The following is a 19,989-nucleotide window of genomic DNA, read 5'->3' on the forward strand; positions in this document are numbered from 1 at the left end:
CGACACAAGGTGGATGAGAGACCATTCTTGGTTATTCTCACAGTGATGAATGATATGGATATTTGCAGTAGAACATTTCTCTTCAGGTCTTATCCATGACGACTACATGAAATTTTTGGACAGTCAATCCTTCATCTTCATAACTTTTTTTCTTTTTTTTTTGCCCTCCATTTTGACAAATAACAGCCCACTAGACTCTTTCTCTGATATCTGCTGTTGAGTAGGGACAGGGACAAATAGCTTCATTAGAAATTGTCATCAGGACTTGACTAAGTCTCAAATACTTGATTTTTATTGTGCAGAGATTTTGAACAGTTTTTGATAGGCAAACTAGCATTTCTTTGGGTTCATTTCCCTTGTTAATTTTTTCTTGTAGTTCTCTCATATGAACTTTCACTCTGAGACTTGCAAGCATTTTAATAGCGCTGACGCGAATCTGAATGTTAAATATGACAAGGAATACAGTGTACATGTGATACTGTAAAATTGGATATTTAGCTTTTTTTTTTTTTTTTTAATTCGGCAGGATGAAGACCTAACATACAGTAGTGGTACATATAACGAACAAAAATATTCGCATGCTTTTATTTTCATGCATATTTCTGGTCACGCAAAATGCAAAAGAACAAACAAACAGAAAATTTCCACTTTTACATTAACCTGTTGAGTGTAGACATAATGTTTTAGGAGTTTTATTTTTTGTCAACTAAAGTCTTCCTCTACAAAGTCTTCTTCCATAATTATAATGATGGTGAATTTCTAGTAGATCTTTAAATACTCTGATTTTCATTTTCCATACTAAATGTTGTGTTGATCTGTTTCTAAATGCACAACAATCAACATTTTTACCATTCGTTTGAGTGTCGTTCCATCTGTCCACTACATTGTGTTTTTTTTTTTTTAATTTCTTCTTTGCTTTCCATCATAAATTGTATGATTTGTGTCTAAATATCCATTTTATCTTCCACAGTGTCTTGTCCTTCTTCTCACCTTCCTGGACCAGTTTGTCAAACTAGGGTATATATATCTCATCTGGAACTTCATATTTTCCTTGTTTTTAAGGAAAACCCCTTCCCTCCCCTTTCCCCTCCCCCTCGCATATTTTGCACACTCACTAGAAACATTAATGATATAATAACAGAATGGTTTGAGCAAACTCAATTCAATTATTAGTTTAGAGAGGGATTTTATATGTATTATCTTCTTGAGAACTGAGTTTTAGTAAAATTGGCAGTTTATGCTACCTTTGTGGAGATCATGACCATGACATATATCAGTAACATCTCGGAAGAACCTTAATATTATATATACTTTTTTTTTTTCTTTGCCAAACACACGGGGTGTACACTGAAACACTGAGGATTCTTCAGCACTTGTTCATTGAATATGACTTGTGTATTTTACGAGGAGGACATACATAGAGAACAAGATTAACGTGATACTTTTATTTGCAGGATTAAACAGAATTAAAAGTCATGTTTACCTTTGGGAACAGTGATTTAAAAAAATTTTCAAGATATATGTGTAGGTCTGTTGTACCACAAAACATCCTATCATATAAAATTTTCACGATAAAGCAAAAATATAAGGAGATATATGTATTTTTCTCAATAAACCTTAACTGTAGACGGTTTTGTCTGGAAACTTTTTTTATTGTAACTATTGTTCACATTTTGTATATTTAACAATACTTAACATCAATTTTACCTATTCAAATTTTTACAGTGGTTGTTTCTATCTCTTACTCACATTTTAGAACTATTTTAAAGCACTAATGCTGGGTTATTGTTTCATCTGCAAATGGTAAACTATGCCTTTAAGGAGTAAATAATCGTGTTTGAAAATATGAAATTTGTTCACATTTATTGTCCAAGACATATTTCCAATTTCCACATTGTCCCATATGAGATTCCAAAGTTATTTCATTGTTCCAAGCTATTGTACATGTTTTGAGATAATCACAAGTCTATTTTTTTTTTCTGGCATTGCTCAAACTGTCACTGTTTTTTTTTTTCTTCATGGCTTTATACCTCAGTAACTGCATTTTTGAAAGGATATTCCCTTTAATTTGTCCTCCCCCCTTTTCCCTGCTTGTGTAATGCTGTCCATGTACTTAAGGCACTGCATTGACATAACTGAATTTGACGCATGAGTGTATTGCCATGAATGTGTAGATGCCCAGAGGCCATGGAAAGTTGCACTAAATGCAACTCAGAATTTTAGTGATGATTTCTTTTACAGAAATTGATGTTACATAACATGTGCAAAGGGTATTATTTGCCACCAGAGGAAAAAAAAAACATATAATGATGCTCTAGTTATTTTGTAATTTGCATGAACAAGAAATGGGAGGATTTCTCCTCTTTTACTTTGTACCAGCATCTGTGTGACAAGTTTCTACTACAAAGTCCTTGTCAAATTTTAGTTTTCATTAATAAGATCACACATGGCCTTTTAACAATTGGACCAGCAAGATTTGCCTGCATCACTATAATGCTTTTAATAGCCAAGCAGCAGTGCTTACCATACCTAGCTGCAGCATCTGTGATTGCGACTGTGATTATTAAGCTGCCTGCCCCATTCTACTCTGACTGACGTGATTTTAACATGATCTCATGCACAGAGATTACAATAAGCACTGCATGCTGTCCCTGATTGGCTACGAGAAGAGAAGAAAAAACATAGAGAAGCTTTTTTAAATCAGGTAATGGTACTGAAACCAGAGTTAGGTCTTTGAATGTTTTGTTGTTGTTGTTGTTGTTTTTTGTACTTTACCAGTATTTGATATCATACAAATTGCTTCTCCTGATGTAGGTGAATGAATTGATGCAGATACGGGCAGAAAAGTCGAGTGATACTACTGCCATATCTGAGATGCATCACATCAGTGCTTCGCTGAGTAATCAATTTGAGATTGAATGCATTAAGGATAATTATAGTAATGATGATAGACCTCTTGCACACTGGAACAGATGTATTGTGAATAATGAATGAAATGCATGGATTCCTGCTTGCTTTTGTGCCTCCTTTCCATGAGTGTGCTGAAAGAAATATTTTGTTTTCAGATCATCAGTTTGTCTATATGCCACAGATCTTGTTGACTATAGCTTTTATTGATACATGGCCTACAAATTATAAGTATGCTAAATGAATGGATGTATGCTAATGAGATTTTTCTCAAAAATCCCTCCAGGTCAAAGGTTGTAGGCTTTGGTTAGAAATATAATTTCCAGCTTTATATCACGCTAGAAATAGTGTATGGTGATATAATTTTGTAGAAAGTATAGAAATAAAAATAAGTTGCATGCAATGATGTCATCGAAGGTCATGGGCATACATTAATGTAAGTGACTGTACTTTTGCTGAAGATATCGTAATGTCCATTGGTAATATGTGGTACACCACTTTGAGTAAGGAATTTTTTTTTGTTGTTGTTGTTGAGGAAATGACAGGGGTTGAAGGTCAGAAGCCAAGATCAAAGTCCCTGCACTTTGGCCAGAATTTTCATTTTCCTGCCATTAATTTCCACGAGGAATGGTATAATTGTGTAGGAAGAGAAGAGTGATATGTGTATACATGTGTAATCATCATTTGGGTCAAATGGCAGGGGTGAAAGGTCAAAGGTTGATGCCAAATGCTACTATAAAACTGTAGCTCAAATTGTCACATTCTAACTGTAACTTCAGCAGAGAAAGTGTAATAGGGGATGTCATTTTTGAATGCTGGATAGAAAAAGATATTCCATATCTGTGTTAAGTGAGTTGAAGGTCAGTTTTCCAAGATCAGTGGTCACGATCATTGGTCAAGATAGTGGACTGCCTTCAATTTTAATGAAGGACCATAGAACACAATGACAGCTTGGGAAGATGCAGTGAAATTGATCTAGGTATCTAAACACAATATACACAATACAGTCATGTATATGGATAATAATATAATAAATCAATAATATATTAATCATATTATGTTTTATGTGGTGATGATGATGAAGATTATAGTATGTTATTCCAGCAATGTGAAGAGCAAGGCCTGTAAGAATTGTGATTTCTTTATTGCTTCACAGTTGTGTTTTCATCAGTGTAAAGCATTTTTTTTTGGGGGGGGGGGGGGGCCATTTCTTTTTTTTTTTAATGGAAAGTCAGAACATTTCTAAGAAATTTCTTGCTTATCATCATGTCTTTTGTATTAAAGTTGCTAAAACGATCTGAAACAAGAGTTTAAAGACATCAAGTTTTGTTTTACTTAACTTCAGGTTCACATACACTACTGACAAACACAATGAAGGTAAAGTGGTGACAGTATTAAACCCTTAAAACTTCCCTCAACTTTGTATAGCAGTGGTTTTTGGGGAAAAATAACCAACTTTTTGACAAAAACATCCCAGGGAATATATATTGGCTCCCATTTTTTGGCATTGTTGGTTCATTGTAACAATGCACATGTGTATTGTGCAACTTAATTTCCTGGGGACTTGTAAATGCATGCTGTTATTCCTATAGATTTGGTGGCCCTTCATAGGCATCTCTACCCTTCCTCCTTTAAAAACTTTCTCTGAAAACAGATTGTGGCGCATTATGCCCTTTCATACTTTATTTTCTTTTTTCTTATGGAAAAGTATGTTGGGTAAAAGTTGACTTTATTCCTGTAATTTCCCTTTTATGTCAAATGGGTAACTGGTATCACAGTTATTATCCATGTAACGAAGTATAGAATTTTACCTATTTTTTATTTTATTATTATTATTTTATTTTAAAGGTAACTTCTTTTATTGATAGCTACATGTACATGTACAATTGTACATGTTTGTTTTGTTTTGGAAATCTTTCCTCTCAGTTGAGAGACGTTGTACTGTATACGCCATATATTTCGCGAGTCTAAATTATCGTGAATCGGGACTTCTCGACAATTTCGCGAGTGGTTAAATTCGCGATCATGGAGTCCTGTCCTGAATGGAGAAATGTATACGCGTACGTCACATTCATATCGGCATTAGAGTCGATATTTTCGCGTGTTTTTAATTTCGCGAATAGCAGCTGACTTGCGAAATTTGCGAAAATAAAAACCTCACGAAAAATTTGGCGTATACAGTATGTTAATCCAAGCACTCTGGCTTAGTCCCTTTTTATCTCTTTATCTTTTTTAAAAAGAAATTTCTTTTATCTCCTTAATTCCTGCAATGGAAGAAGTATTGTATTTTCCCATTTTCTGTATAATATCCTACTCTAATTGGCCAAATATGGGAGTGTGCGTCATACTTTTGTTGATATTATTTATTTTCTCTAAAAACCTCTAAAAGAAGAAGGGGAAAAAATGAAAGGAACTGAAATAAAGTGTAGCTGTGGCATTTTCCCAGTCATTTCATTGACATGTCTTTATAGACAATTTCTTGGAATCATGCTCAATCTTTGAGAGAAAAATACATTTTGTAGTGTATATCATCACATCAGTACATGATATCAGGTGGTTGTGCATTCACACTCACACTTCTCAATCACACATTGTAACACCTTTGAATGTGTGTTAGCCACAAAGAGGAGAGTTGAATTGGAAAAAAGATACCCATGTTTTAAGATGTGAGTTTGATTTCCCAAAATTAAAAAAAAAAAAAATGTAGAAATGGTAAAAGCCTAGCAAGTTAGAACTCAACTGCAAAGTGGGAGATGTTTTGTTGCAACTGATTGACATTCCCCTTTTGGGCTTCTTTGAAATTAATTTTGGTTGAATTTGCAGACAGAATGTAGTATCTCTTCCGTGTATACATTTTTAAAGTGACATTGGCATAATGTTGTGTAAATCATGCATTTGTTGCATGTCAAACTGTTCCATACATTGTACATAACTGCAACTACTTTTGATAGAGTAGTCTACATATGCTGTCAGAGTACAGTTGCAGGTGTGCACTGAAATGAATTAAAAAAAAAACAACAATCTTCTTTGAGACATAATAGTAGGGAATATCCTTCCCTGCACATCATACATGTAATTGTGAAGAAATCTAGATGTTAATAGCAAGTGCTGCTTCTTGCCAAAGGACTGGCGCCCCCAATAGCCCGCCGAATGGTGTCTCTATTAACAACAGCACGTTTTGGTTCCACCCCTCCCCCATCACCCTCCTTTGATATTCCCACATCATGGCTTGCATTATCCGGTTTAATATGACAACCTTCATTTGTGCATGCTGCCACCACTTTTTTTACGTGTATGGCATTCGAGGGCATGACACATTCCCATGTCTTTGTTAACACTTTTTTCACTTGACCCATAATGACATCAATTTCTCATTATTATTACTATTTTTTTTTTTAGATTATAGGTTTGAATTTTCATATGAAGCAAACTTATGATTTATGATGACGATGTATTCTAAGTATTTTAGATGTAATGCAACAACAGTTTGTTTTTTTTTATACTTTTTGCATATTCTACCAGTTTGTAGATTACCTTATTTTCTTTTTGCATATAAAAAAAACCACATGATATGTTCATTGTATATTCATAGTGTGACATATTGCTCATAAAGTACAAATTTAAGCTTTATCATACCACATGCTTCTTGCTTGTTTTGAATTTTCTAACTTGTGCTCTCAGAATGCAACATTCCATTCACATGTATGTTCAAATTGTGAATTGATAAAAACAACAAGAAACCATGAATTTAAACATGATTTAATACCAACTAATTGTTCTCCATAATAGTCATGCCATTCATATTTATAAATTGTTTTCATCTTTTTTTTCCTGCATTGCTCCATTCGCTTTTCTCCCATTCTCTGTTTTCACCATATCTCTCTACATTGAAACTATTTTCCGCTCCTCCCCCTTTTGCTTTATCCCGTTCTCCCATATATCAAATGGGGATGATTTTCATGCCGACACGTTACGGAAAAAACAAACAAACTCCGACTGGGGTTGACATCCGTGAAGGAAAAGAATGCCACGTGGTGTGGCGCGTCGGGCGGATCGTGTATGGGGTGCGTGCGGTGGCACCGCCGGCACTCTGGAAAACTGGAGAGTAGCTTTAGCCAGTCTGATGCAGAGCTGACCCGCAGCAATGCCAACCTAGGTAGGACGTATTATCCGGCCGTTACCGTTCGTACGGCTGTCTTTGTGATGTGGGTGTCGTAGGTGGTTGTCTCTTGGTTGCGCTAGATGGTGGAGTAGTCGTAGAATTCGTGTCTGATCTCTCTATAGATAGTTATGTGTGATAAAGGTTCTCCATAGCCTTTCATCACACAGCCCTATATTTTCACTTCCCTGCAGTTTGCATGCATTAGTTTGCTAGCCACAATATAGTGTGCCTGTACACTTGCAGCTGCAGTATATAGCAAAATACCATCGTCAAAGCCATGTCTGTTTCAGTATTACATGTGTGTGTTTTTAGATATATGTGGTCTTTTTTTTTTTTGCAATATGATTCTGCTAAATAGATTTGTTTGATATGTGTTACACAAAAACATTTGTGTATATAAAAATTTATGTTTCTTTTCTATCTATATTTCATTGAGCAAATTTTGCAACATACACTGTAGACATGGAAGCTTGCATTAACTTAATTTATACTGCTTAGTAACATGATGGTCACAAGGACTATTACATGAATTTGTACAGTCAAGTGATATATGCCATGTCTGTCAATTCATGCTAAGAAAATTCCCTTTTAGCCAGATTTTTGTTTTCATTTTTTACAATTCTGATATTTCAGCCTCTTTAGGTTATTGCTAGATACACCAGTAGTTCTCAAAGTGACTCAAAACTCTGGAAGAGCAAAAAATAAAAAATTGATAAAAAAAAAACCAGTACAACAACAACAAGGTACCGTATCAATTTATGTGTTTAAGTGGATATACATGTACATTGTATGTACTAACAAGAAGTCTGAACTGAAAAAAAAAGGCATTTGTGTCAGTGTAGTATGCTAACCCTAATACTCACTTTTTTTCTTGTTTGAATATTACGACTAATCTGATGGTGCAGAATGAAAAAGAAAAAAATTGGAATCAAACCATTTTCCCCTTCATATGATTGTTTTTTAGTCAGCAAACTGGTGCATGTAAATGTACACTGTTACTGTGGATGAAATGAATGGGAAACACCTACCAAGTCATAGAATAAAACTGCGAATAAGTCACAATAATAGTTTTCACAAGAACATCTGTTGAGGATGATTTGGCAACTTGAGAGCGGGATAATTTTCAGTTCATTTGGTATTATTTTCTGAGTCATTGCGTGTTTGTGTACCACATGTACATTTGTGGGTCAGAAGTAGGACTGGACAGTGTAGAATAGTCTTTTAGCATTGATTTGAATGAAAGTTGATCGTATACAGTTATGTTTTTTACACTTTATGCATGACTGGAGATAAATGTTATTATGCTGTCCTCTTACAAAAGTTTTTGACATGAAAAAATAGAAGAATATCAGTCCTTTTTTTTTTAATATAGAGTTTGTGACTGTTTCAGGCATGAGCTTAAGAAGAAACAATCTGTAACACAGGGCCACAGCCAGAAAAACTGCTATGAAGGATTTGATTTCACAATAGCCTTAAAATTGGCATGCTTTTTAAAATTCCTGTTATTTTCGTTCTGAGGTTCATAATGATATGACTTTATGACCAGCGTATCTTTATTTCAAAGGTCATGCTTATTTACCATATTTGAGAGGTTTATGTACATCATTTGAAAGCTTGCAGTCTAAATTTTAAGACCATGCACAAAATATAGCATTCAATGTAAGAATTTAGGGCCATTCAATTTTTCCAGATCATGTATGTCGTTTGCTAAAATGTGCACACATTTCAATGCTGGATGCTCCAGTCTAATGTAAGCAATGGCTAGTACAGTGCACTCTCGTTAAAATGAACACAATGGTCAGAGCGAAATTTTGAAAGAACAAAGTAAGAATTACATGTATGGTCTCAAAATTATCTATAATGTATCTTTATATATTACTTTATTTGTTCAACTGTAACAAAAGTTCAATATAATGACAGAAAACTGCCAGTCTCGAGGACTGCGTAATATGGGAATCGCCTGAGTGTATGCTTGTGGTAGTCTTAATTTGTCATTTTGTCGTTGTTGCCATTTTTCCCCCTATCCCTCTGCTTCTAGTTTCATATGAGATCTATGCCGATACAAATTTATGAAATGCGCCCCTTCCCGACGTCATCCTTCATCATCGCTATCCACTTCCAGCAGTATGTTGATTAGATATGAAGACATTTTGTGTGTGTTTTCTTCTCAAATACGTTCTTTAGTTTGCAGTCTCCCTCTATTGTTTGCAGTGCGTAAAGTTATGATAGATTTGTGAAGGTATCTGTTGTGATTGCCTTTTGCTGTGTTGCCTTCCCATCTTTGAAAAAAAAAGAAAAGAAAAGAAAGAACACTGTTGGAGGAATCTGGTGATAATGTGTTCATGAAGCATGAATGCATACACAGTCAGGCCCCTAGTTATATCAGTGAATTATTGAACTTTAAATCTCAGACTCATAGCCATAATCTCCGCAGTACAAATGATAGATTGATATTGCAGATACCCCAAATCAAAACAAAAGTTACCTTAGGTGACCGATCATTTTCTTGTGCAGCCCCTAGGTTGTGGAATAGATTACCATTAGACATTCGGAAATGTCAGACTTTAGACAGTTTTAAATCAAAAGTGAAAACTTGTTTGTTTTAGCATGGGCCTATTTCTTTTTGTACTTCCCATGCAGCATTGTGCAACATAGGAATTTAAGAGCTCTTGAAGCGCAGTTGAATATATAGACATAGTTTCTGTGCTTGATAAATGATTTATTATTATTATTATTATTTTCTTATTGAAAATTGAAATGTATTATAGCACATTTTAATATTCAGTTGTGTAGTCAAATACTGATCATTGATAAATAGGCTTTGTGTTAAAAGTAATACAGACTGAGCTGATTTTCTTGTAGGCTTATGAATATGTGTTTAGAATGAATTAAATTAACAATTTTTTATTTACAGTCTTTTATGATTTCTTGTGAAATAATCTTTTTTTTTTTTTCTATTGCAATGTCTAATGTTTGAAAGCATGAACTTAACTTTGGATGACAATGAATTAAAGTGAAATAGTAACATTCTAAGAACTTGGCTTTATAATTTCTTATTGCAGTGGGTAAGGAACACCCAATGTTAATGAGCCAATCATATTAAATGCTGATATCTTTGCATGATACACACCCAAACACTTATCTCACCTATTTAGATTATGATAGCAAGCACAGATTGTGAATATTATATAGAAAATCACAAAAAGGATTTGTACATAAGCAAAAACTGATGCAAAAGAGTTAATGGATGAATTCCAAGCTGGGAATGATTCACATAAACTCGCATGGAGTGGTAGAGGTACATTGTACATGCAGTGCGGGATGAGAAAAATCTCCTGCCATTTTGACGTCTGACTGAACATTTTTATAAGGGTACCCCATCATCATTTGGTGTTCCTGTGTCTAGAGTGTTTGTGTGCGCATAACATTCACTTTTATAATTTCTGCTGATGTTGCTTGTCGGCAGGTTTTGAAGTGTTGGTCTCTTTGTTTGCATTGTTCTGTCTTGATGTGTTCATCTCATGAGCCGTGCGTACTGCAGAGCTGCCTAGTGTTCCTTATTCTTTAGGAGACTCCCTGAAAAATTAGGTCCTGTAAAACCAGAAAACATCCGCCACATGAAGCTTTCACAAATTGGGAGCTGATGGCAGAAAAAAAAAAATTGCAGCATGAAACTTTCACTAATCGCCACTGGCATTCAGTGCATCATGTTGACAAACACTTCCACTTGCATTTTATTTCTTTTGTGAATCTTGGTTCCTTGCGAAATTTATGAAAAGTGTAATGCACGTAAAAACTTCCCCTTTACATTATCAGGGGAATGAGAGTACTTGCAGAAAACAGTCTGAAAAGATCTGAAACTTATGACAAAGTAAATTTAAAAGAGCACTAAATGGTGAACATTTCAAGGCATTTGAAGTGCAATAAAGTCTGAAAAGTGGGTTTTGGGCAAAGCAAAGAAAAAAAAATCTGAAATTGGATTGAACTCTGAACTCTTATATCCATGCAGTATCTCCTCAACTCCTGACAAATAAATTTAGTAACAGTATCCCTAATTGAGGAGTTATCCATGCCCATCAAGATGCACCCAAACACACAAGTATCTCCCCGATTGCACTTTGGAATCTCTCTGATACCAGTGTGTGATCGTTGGCAGCCCTGCATGTATATGCATTGAGTACCAGAAAGCATTTTTATCAGCCATCACGCTTTGAAGTGCTGTTTGTCTTTGTGAATAACATTTCTCGATCATTATTCATTCGTGTGATCACTAATCATTGGTAATGTATCCTTTCTTTTCTCCCACTTGTTGTTGCTGTTTTTACTTTTTGTAAATCTGAAAGCAATAATAACCATGGCAATGTTTGAAAGTATTTCTTTTCATGTTTTGAAATTTCTTGTTACTATAAACTCTGTCTCTCATAAGACATAATGACATCCAGTCAAATGTTCAAACAAAATCATCCAGAAGCAACATTGTCTTGTGATGAAAAAAAAAAGAGAAAAAAAAAGAGCCTTACAGTGTATCTGCCTTGAATCTAAACATGCAGGTATTTCTTTGCTGTAACTCAATGATATTCAGCAATGCCCACTTTCAAGGCATTACCTGTCATGTTGCTCTATCATGTTGCTTCTTGATTTAGCATTTGATATATCTGGCCAATTAGACAAACAATAATTCATGAAAACTGTCTGAGGAGTATTTAAATAATGCAAGAGACCAGAGAATTGAATTCATGTATTTTTTGTTTTGTTGTTTGTTTGTTTTTTTTTTCTTTTGAAAGCACTAAAGAGATGAACAGTGTACATGTATATACAGGAAACAAATTTCTTTCATTGATAACTAAACATATTGACACTGTGAGCTGTTAAAACTGAAATGGATGATAATCACATCTCTTTAGTCTGGTTTGCATTGCAATCCACCCAGAATGGTATGCTGTGAATTTTGAAATGCAAAATAATAACATCTTTGACCTCTGGGAGTGAGTGTGTCCATATACAGTGTACTGTATCTCATGACATTGTGCGTCCTTGGGACATGTATACTCCTCTATCAGTGATCATGACTGTTCATTTCTAGATCCTCACCATTCATCATTCATACAGCTGGGTAGCGGTGAATTCTTCGAACCACGAGGGCGCTATCATGACCTAAGATTTGAGCATGAATTAAAAGCACAATGAAATTTCATGATATAAAAAGTTTATCTAATGAAAAGTTGATAGATTTATAAGCATTGTTTCAAATGTGAGGTAAAATACTTGTAGCATCCTTGTGGTTTTAATTTTTGATATTTGACTGAAAATAAAAATAATTTAAAATTGACACCATAATGCAGTAGAGATCAAGCTCTACAACATGATACCAATAACTCAATACCCCCAAATTGCAATAAAGCCCTTCTGCTTCTCAGCCGATGAACTGTACACTATTCAAGCAGGTCCCGTATCTCTCACTGTCAGGAAGTCTCTTGTGGACTTTTCAGAAAATTTGTTTTCTGACTTTTCAGAAACTTTGTCATGCACTATCAAAATAAGAAACTTTGGTTGAGCATCTCAGAAAGTAGTGTGTGCCAACATGCAGTCTACTGTTTGTAAAAAGACAGTCCCCCAAACCCATCTGATACTGGACCTATGACAATACTGTGTTTTCATGCAGATTTTGTAAATTTAAAGGCACATCCTTCCTTGGAAGTTCACATTTAAAGAAAATATCAAATATCCAGTATTGGGCATACTTTGTGCTCTGTATGTCAGATATATTCAAACAAAAATAAAGAGCATATTTTTTCTCCAAGTTCGAAAGTGATTTATACAATTACCAATATTCAATTTTGAAGAAATCTCATGTATGCTTTTTTTTTTTTAAAGAAACTTTGATACCAATTTGTTTGTTGTTGTTTTTTCTCCAGCATCTTACCATGTCCTGGCAGAATAAAGTTCACAATTACCCTTATTATATCCCACCCACACATAGTGTGTATGGGGGTATATTTATGACTGATTTTTTTTTTTATTACAACCTGTTGATAAAACTATCCTCACCCCCCCCCCCCAGCTTTCCTGTCGCCTGCTCTTTTATTTCTGTACCATCTTGTTGCAGTAACATTGTCTCCATGCATAACAACATTGTCCCAATAACAACATGTACGGGTTCATCATACACCTGTTACCGTCTGCTTGTCTGTTTGTCCGTCTGTATTTCACCTCGACAGAGACAATTTCCAACCGGGTTGTCGACAGCACTCAGCAGCAGCGCTCAACCTCTCCTTCAAACTTGATATGGGACGAGGTATGTAGAGTGTATTGGATTTGCACGGATTTTAGGTGTCCCATATACAATGTATGTATGTGCGGCAGTGGCACATGTCTGTGTGATTAGTGTGAACCGTTCTTCCCCCTCCCCCCACCACCCTTTGCTCGAGCCATCCCCTCCCCCGCTACCCCCCACACACGCACTCACACCCCATGCACCTTGATAGTCCCATGTGTGCATTTTCTTGAAGGGTTCCCTAACACTATAATGCATTTAAAGGGACTGTACTGTACTGGTTGAGGTGGGGATTCATGTTTTGAACATTCCTAAGTGAGATAATGAGAAACCTCCTATGAAATATGAAAGAGCATGTAGTTTTAAGAAGGATTCAACGTTTATTTGATGAAAATTGATTTTCAAATGGCTGAGATATCAAAAAAAGTGATAATAATAAAAGGCAACAGGCCACGCCTTATATTAGGATCTCTTTGTTTCACATTGTTTTTGGATATCTCAGCCATTTCAAAACCGATTTTCATCAAATAAACTTTTGATACCCCTTAGAATTGCATGCTCTTTGACATCTCATAGAGTGGTTTCTGAATATCGCACAAAACGTTAAAAGCTAAATCTTCACCTCAACCAGAACTGTACACACCCTTTAACACTCTCACCTATCTATTTGTTTAATATTTCTTTTCTCTCATCTTTGCATGCTTCTAATTTCGTATACCATCAAAAGTACTAACAATAATTTCCAGCTCAAAACATTATTTTGTGTTTGTGTGTGAGTAGGAAAAAGACTGCTAATGATTTCAAAACCACTCCAATGATTGCTGCATTGTAAAACTATGAAATGTTGTCAAGTGATATTTCATACAGCTATTCTATACAAAAGGATCGATATCAGAGTGAAACTGTGTTATTGCTCAGAAACTATTTTTAGTCAGCTTTGAATGAAAGAAAAAGAAGTGAAGCATAAACATTATGTCAAACTGTCAATCATGCTGGCAACAAAAACATTTTGAATTTATTAGTACTTCTTGTTTCATGTGGCGCTAAGGATGTATTCAATGAGGCTCATTGCTGTGAATATGATCATTGTTGTATCAAAGTGCTCTGTGTTGAAATGCTTTAGAATAGTCACCTCTCAGGACTTACAAAGAAATAAATTGAAATAAAAAGACAAAGAAATCCTAGCAACTCTGTAGCAGCAAGGAACTCTTTTTTTTTTCTGTCTTTGTGTTTTGATGTTATTTGCATTATTGTCTTCTAATCCTAACAAAGTGATTGCAAAATATTGCACCTGCATGCAACTCTTTGCTTTTTAATACTGCTCCTTTAAGTTGTTGTATGGTGGTCTCGGATGCTACTGGTATTGATGTGCCTACGGTTGAAGGATGGACCTTTCTTTTCTGTTTTTGATTTGCACTATTTTTTAAAACTTTTGCTTGAATTATATTTTCAAAATGTAATGCATTATGGGTTGTCTATACTATCTTTTTTTTTAGTGTCAGCAGGAAAAGAAAAGGGAGAAAAAACCTAAGAAATATTTGTGATTTAATTTTGCTGTTGCTAACACACCTTGCACAAGACTCATTGATGAATTGCAGATTTTGGGCACTTTTTTTCAGGTTCCCTGAGCCAAGAGCTCATGTGAGCTGTTGCACTTGCAATAAATTTTCTTTTTCTTTTATCGCCATGCGGCATGACTTGTTTGACATCTGTTGTCTGTTTTTAATCATCTTCTCTGAAACTAGTGGTGCAATTGCGACCAAACTTGGTAGCAATTATTCCTAGCGGAACATAGCCCTGCGAGAAGTGTAGGTGTCCCCCATTGGGCATAGGGGCAATGCCCAAAAAGCCCGAAAGTGATCCGAGTACCACAAGTTTCAGAAGATCTTCTCCAGATTGAAATGATCTTCTCCGGATCAGAACTAGTACAAAATGTTTTCATCAAGATACTCATGTTAGAGATGTAAAGAACATCAGCTGTGTCGTAGGACAGTGGCAGTGGTAGCCCAACTGAACAAGTAAGTGGGGGGGGGGGGGGGTATAATTAACCATTTGAGATGAGGCCCAAATGTTGAAGTTGCCTTTTTTGGGGGCAAATGTTTGCTTTATAGAGTGCGTTCATCAGATCTTCAAATTGGTAGGAATCATTTTTAGGAGCAGGGGAAGGGGGTGGGGGCTGGGGAGTGGGACACCAACATTGTTCATATGCTTCAGGTGGTACCCCAGTACGTTTAGGTCATGGCTACTGAGAACTGGAGCAATGTGTATTTCTTTTATCGTCTCTCTATCCAGTAGGGGCAGGTAAGTTGTGTTGTGCATGGATACCCTTATAGGTAAAAACTAGATACATTGTCAGTAATGGTGAAATCCACTGGGGATTGTTACAATACAATCCATGAGATACCACACTGGGGTATACTGCAGGGAAGTTGCATCTACACAATAATGTAAATTAATTTTGATATGTGTTGGATCTCTGGTGAGTGTCGAGTCCTCTGGGGTTCCTTTTGTTTGTTTGCATGTTTTGTTTGTTTGGCTTTCTTTGTTGTTTTGATTTGAGTAGAGCTAGGTATTTGAATCCAACATAAACCAATATTGTTTTAGACCATTGGTTTTTGTTTTTTGTTTGTTTGTTTGTTTGTTTTTTTTCATTTGATGAGATAGTCTGCTTTAAAGATATAAACATAGTGCTGGTATAATGTGTAGATTGTATTTTTTTTCTTTGCAGAAAATTGAATGTGGTACAATGTGTATGATATGCATGGTTCTTTGTATCTTTTGGCAATGTTAATGTTTTATTTCACACCCCACACATTCAAGCTGTACAGAATTGCTGTTACATGTCAATTTGGGCCACTGTTGTATGAGTAGGCCTACAATGTATGTCGATTTTTACTGATATCATGTGTGTTTGTGTATGTGTCTGTGTGTGTTTGTGTGTATGTTTGTATGTCTGAGAGATACATGTATGTGGGGTGCTCAATACCTGCAGGTAGCATCTTGCTGGCTGGAAGAAGAATGGAGGTAACAGAACAATTGTTGCATACCAGCTTGAGCCGTATTTGCACCAGAATTGTTTTGAGCACGAATGTTCAGAAACATTCACCAGGTTTATCACGCTTAAAGGGTCAGCATTGTTGATCAAGATAACAATACTCAGCTGAAGGTCCCTTTAATTGCTGAAACCCAAGAGAATAGATATATCATTCTTCCTGATAAAAAAATTGTACACGATATTCAAATTGCCATGAATTGCTGTCAGGTTTATGCAAGGCTCCTTGGTTAAGATCATGTTCCACCAGATAGAAGAAATTGATCCAAATTCTGTTGTTAAACCAAGATTAAAGCAGAACTATGAATTGGATGGTATAGATTTGGTTGGTCATTCTCCTTTTTATTTTGGTATTTCTTATTTTTTTTATTTCTTTTTTTACTTTAACCTCTGATGTTATCAGCATAATATGTTTTGCAAGGCATTTAAGGATTGTTAGCATGGGATGAGTATAGGCTACCAATGTTCGAGAAGTCTCATCAGCGTTACATTCATGGCATTCATTGATCATGAGTGCAATTGTGTATTTTCAGTTAAATGCGGCTAAACCATTTATTCCCTTTATGTCCGAGGAAGATTTTAATCCTAGTGTACGGTTTTCTGAGTTAATAAAGTGCTGTGCACCAGATGTTTTCATCACTAACCTTCCAAGCAATGTTGTGGTTTGTGTGCTGTGTATTAAACTCCTAATATTTCTCACACTAGTGAAGAATTATGGTGTGCAGGAAAGGCTGTTCTGTGGCATGTGCCATGTTTTGGCGGGGTTCCTAATTTCCAGTGAGTGGAATTTCAAAAGCAATAAAGACTCGCCAAAAAAGACCACAATTTCTTTGACCAGTGTTTCTGCACTTAATAATGTCATTTTGTGGGGAACTGATATGAGAAGACTTTCTCACACAATTTTTACTGACCTCGGTGAATTGAAGAATAACATTTAGGCTGGTTGGCTTTTTACGCTGGCCATAGACTTCTTATGTGCAAACTATAATCTCATTGGCCTAAATTCACAAAGATGTTTAAATTTAGTCCATGGATTGTTTGCAAATCTCAACTGTGTCAATGGGCATACTAAACATATCATGTATGCCAACAGACATTCAATAATGAAAGTGGGCAGTCAATTGTGTGTGAAAGGTATATATGCCTATTTCACACTTATTTTTGTATAGTCCATGGACCAAGTTTAAACCAGTGTTTTGATTTTAAAGCTAACTTTATATTGAATGCAGGCCATCAAAAAGTGTTGTGTGAAAGAGATTGGTATTACTGATCTGTGGGGCAAACAGGAACTGAATACATAAACTACACGCATGTATGACCTTGACGGAAATGCGTCTGTTTGTGCACTGATGCAAGTTTAACATACTTTATTGCAGTGAATTTTGATGCTCAATGTTTTTTTTAATGGTATACTTTGTGCATGCATGCAAGGCTTGGTTTATTTTGCATCAAGAATTTGCTAGCAAGTATAACAATAAAATTATGTGCATGTTCTTTTTCTTTCAACATCGCTATAAGAAATTAATGCCCTGATAGCAGCTTTACAACGTCTCAAGCAAAACAATCTGTAATAATCTTGTGCACTGATATTCTTTTTGTTTTGTCTTTGTTTTGTTGAATCTCTGCAATGTGTCTTCCGGCAATCCCATATTACTTGTTGATATCACCAGTTATCATAATATGTGAACATAACAGCGGTTGGTAAGTATGCCAAGGTCTTGATCAAGCACTTTGTGCTGTACAAATGTGTGAACTCTTGATAATGTCTTGTTTTTTGCATTCTTTCCATACCAGTCATCGGGTAAGACAGCCTACCTCAACCCAGCCATGGAGATGGAGGAAGCGGCTACCATGGGAACCTACGAGAGGTCGAGCAGTTCACAGAGGATGAACAACAACCTGCACTGAATGGAGGACGTCGAGCGGGAAGGGAGCACGCATGTCCCGAGTATAAAATGTATTCAACAGAATATGAATTTCTGTCGTATTTGCACCTGCAGAAGCCTTTGTGAGAGAAAATCATTCATCTATTCAAATCTGCAGTCACGTCATCGATTCTCTCATCATCATCAGGAAATCAGGAGTTACATAAACCAGACCAGGAAAGTCTTTCATTGTATCAAGATGTACAGAGATTAACAAATACTCAAGCCCATGTGCCAAGCAATTCTTAAAAGAACAATGAAGTTCATGTAAAACAGGTTTGGCATGTAGATGCATACAATCATCATCATCTCCATCTCTATGTAAAGAGCTGCAATGTTAGAAAGCTAATGAAAATATTTACTCAGTACATCGTAAAATATAGAACACTTGCAGGAATGATTGCTGCAGTGTGTTTTAGCTTTAATCCATTTTGTGTCCAAACTCAGTAAAAGTACTACCATTATTACAATGATGTCATTACTTGATTGTAGGCCTGTGAGTTTGCCATTATGTACTACCTTTTTGATACCAAAGAGGAGACTAAGACAAATTGAAGACTATTTTGAGCATTTTATTATACTTTTATAGATAGAACGTGCCATTGACAGTGCCTACAATACAGACTATATTAATTTTTTTTTTGGTCAAATGGCAGAGATTTACCAGCTGTTGCTGCCTTCACGTTTTCATAACAGTGCAGGAGCATTTTCATGATTGTGAGCATGATCACTGTTTTTTTACAATGTTGATATAATAGTTGTGCGTCAAATTGTTTGACATGTTTGATAAATTGAACAATTCTTGTCTTTCTTAGTAATTGTCATATTTCCTTGTTGTCTAACCATTGAATTTTCTCTCTTTTTGTTTGTCTTTAGCTGCACTGTTTGTGTTACAATTGATTGTATTTCAAAAAGACTGTATGACGGTCTTCGATTTTGTGTAATTTCCCCCCTTGTATACATGATATTCTTGTTTACATAATTTCACATCTAACACTGTATGTCTTGATTTACTTTAACAATAGTAAAGAGATGCAGTGTGTGAGCCTTTCTGGTTTGTACACGCACCTGGATTGTGTTTTTGTTTTGTTTTGTTCTGTATCGTTTTTGGCCCATTATGAAACTCATCAAGCATTTGGAAATCCAGGTATATGTTAGTCAGTCCTTCAAGTTACCGTTTGCCTTTCAATTATCATACATGTAGTTTTCACCCTGTGTAATCCGTGATCTTTCACCTTAGTAGAACTCTTCTGTATATTCTCTGTTTCAAGACTCGAGCAGCTTGTATTCACAAAATGACCGACGTCGTTTTGCAGTGTCTTTCAATCGTCGACCAAACCAAAAAGAAGAAAACAAATATCCAGTGCAAATAGGCCTTTTGTACCCAGTACCACAAGTATACAAGGCTTGTAAACAGCACATGGGATGCTGCTGCCTTCAAAGTATAGAGAGAGAGTGGACAATGTGTAAAGGCCTGTATGAAACTTGTTGCCTTTTCTCATCCGTTACTATTGTGATGTCATATATATTGAGTTCTTGGTAATTATCTCCTCAGCATTTTTGTGCCTCCTGACAATGGCTTTTCCACCATATACAATGTCATTTCCCAAATGAATGCAGACTAAATTTCTCATACAGTGTAGTGTCTGTGTCTTGAAAAAGATAGCAG

The 19,989-nt window shown here is 35.6% G+C and overlaps 1 protein-coding gene across 1 annotated transcript in view; it reads left to right on the forward strand.

Annotated features, from left to right (window-relative positions):
• Positions 1 to 19,462, forward strand: part of LOC140244964 (phospholipid-transporting ATPase IF-like) — a 100,547-nt gene extending 81,085 nt beyond the window's left edge. Inside the window, exons 30-32 of the mRNA XM_072324572.1 lie at positions 6,925 to 7,063; positions 13,288 to 13,364; positions 18,190 to 19,462. Coding sequence (XP_072180673.1) covers positions 6,925 to 7,063; positions 13,288 to 13,364; positions 18,190 to 18,303 — 330 coding nt within the window. The 3' untranslated portion in view covers positions 18,304 to 19,462. The remainder of the gene's footprint in view (positions 1 to 6,924; positions 7,064 to 13,287; positions 13,365 to 18,189) is intronic.
• The last annotated feature ends 527 nt before the right edge of the window (positions 19,463 to 19,989 follow it).

The sequence above is a fragment of the Diadema setosum genome, chromosome 21, assembly GCF_964275005.1.
Source record: "Diadema setosum chromosome 21, eeDiaSeto1, whole genome shotgun sequence".
Classification (NCBI taxonomy): Eukaryota; Metazoa; Echinodermata; class Echinoidea; order Diadematoida; family Diadematidae; genus Diadema; species Diadema setosum.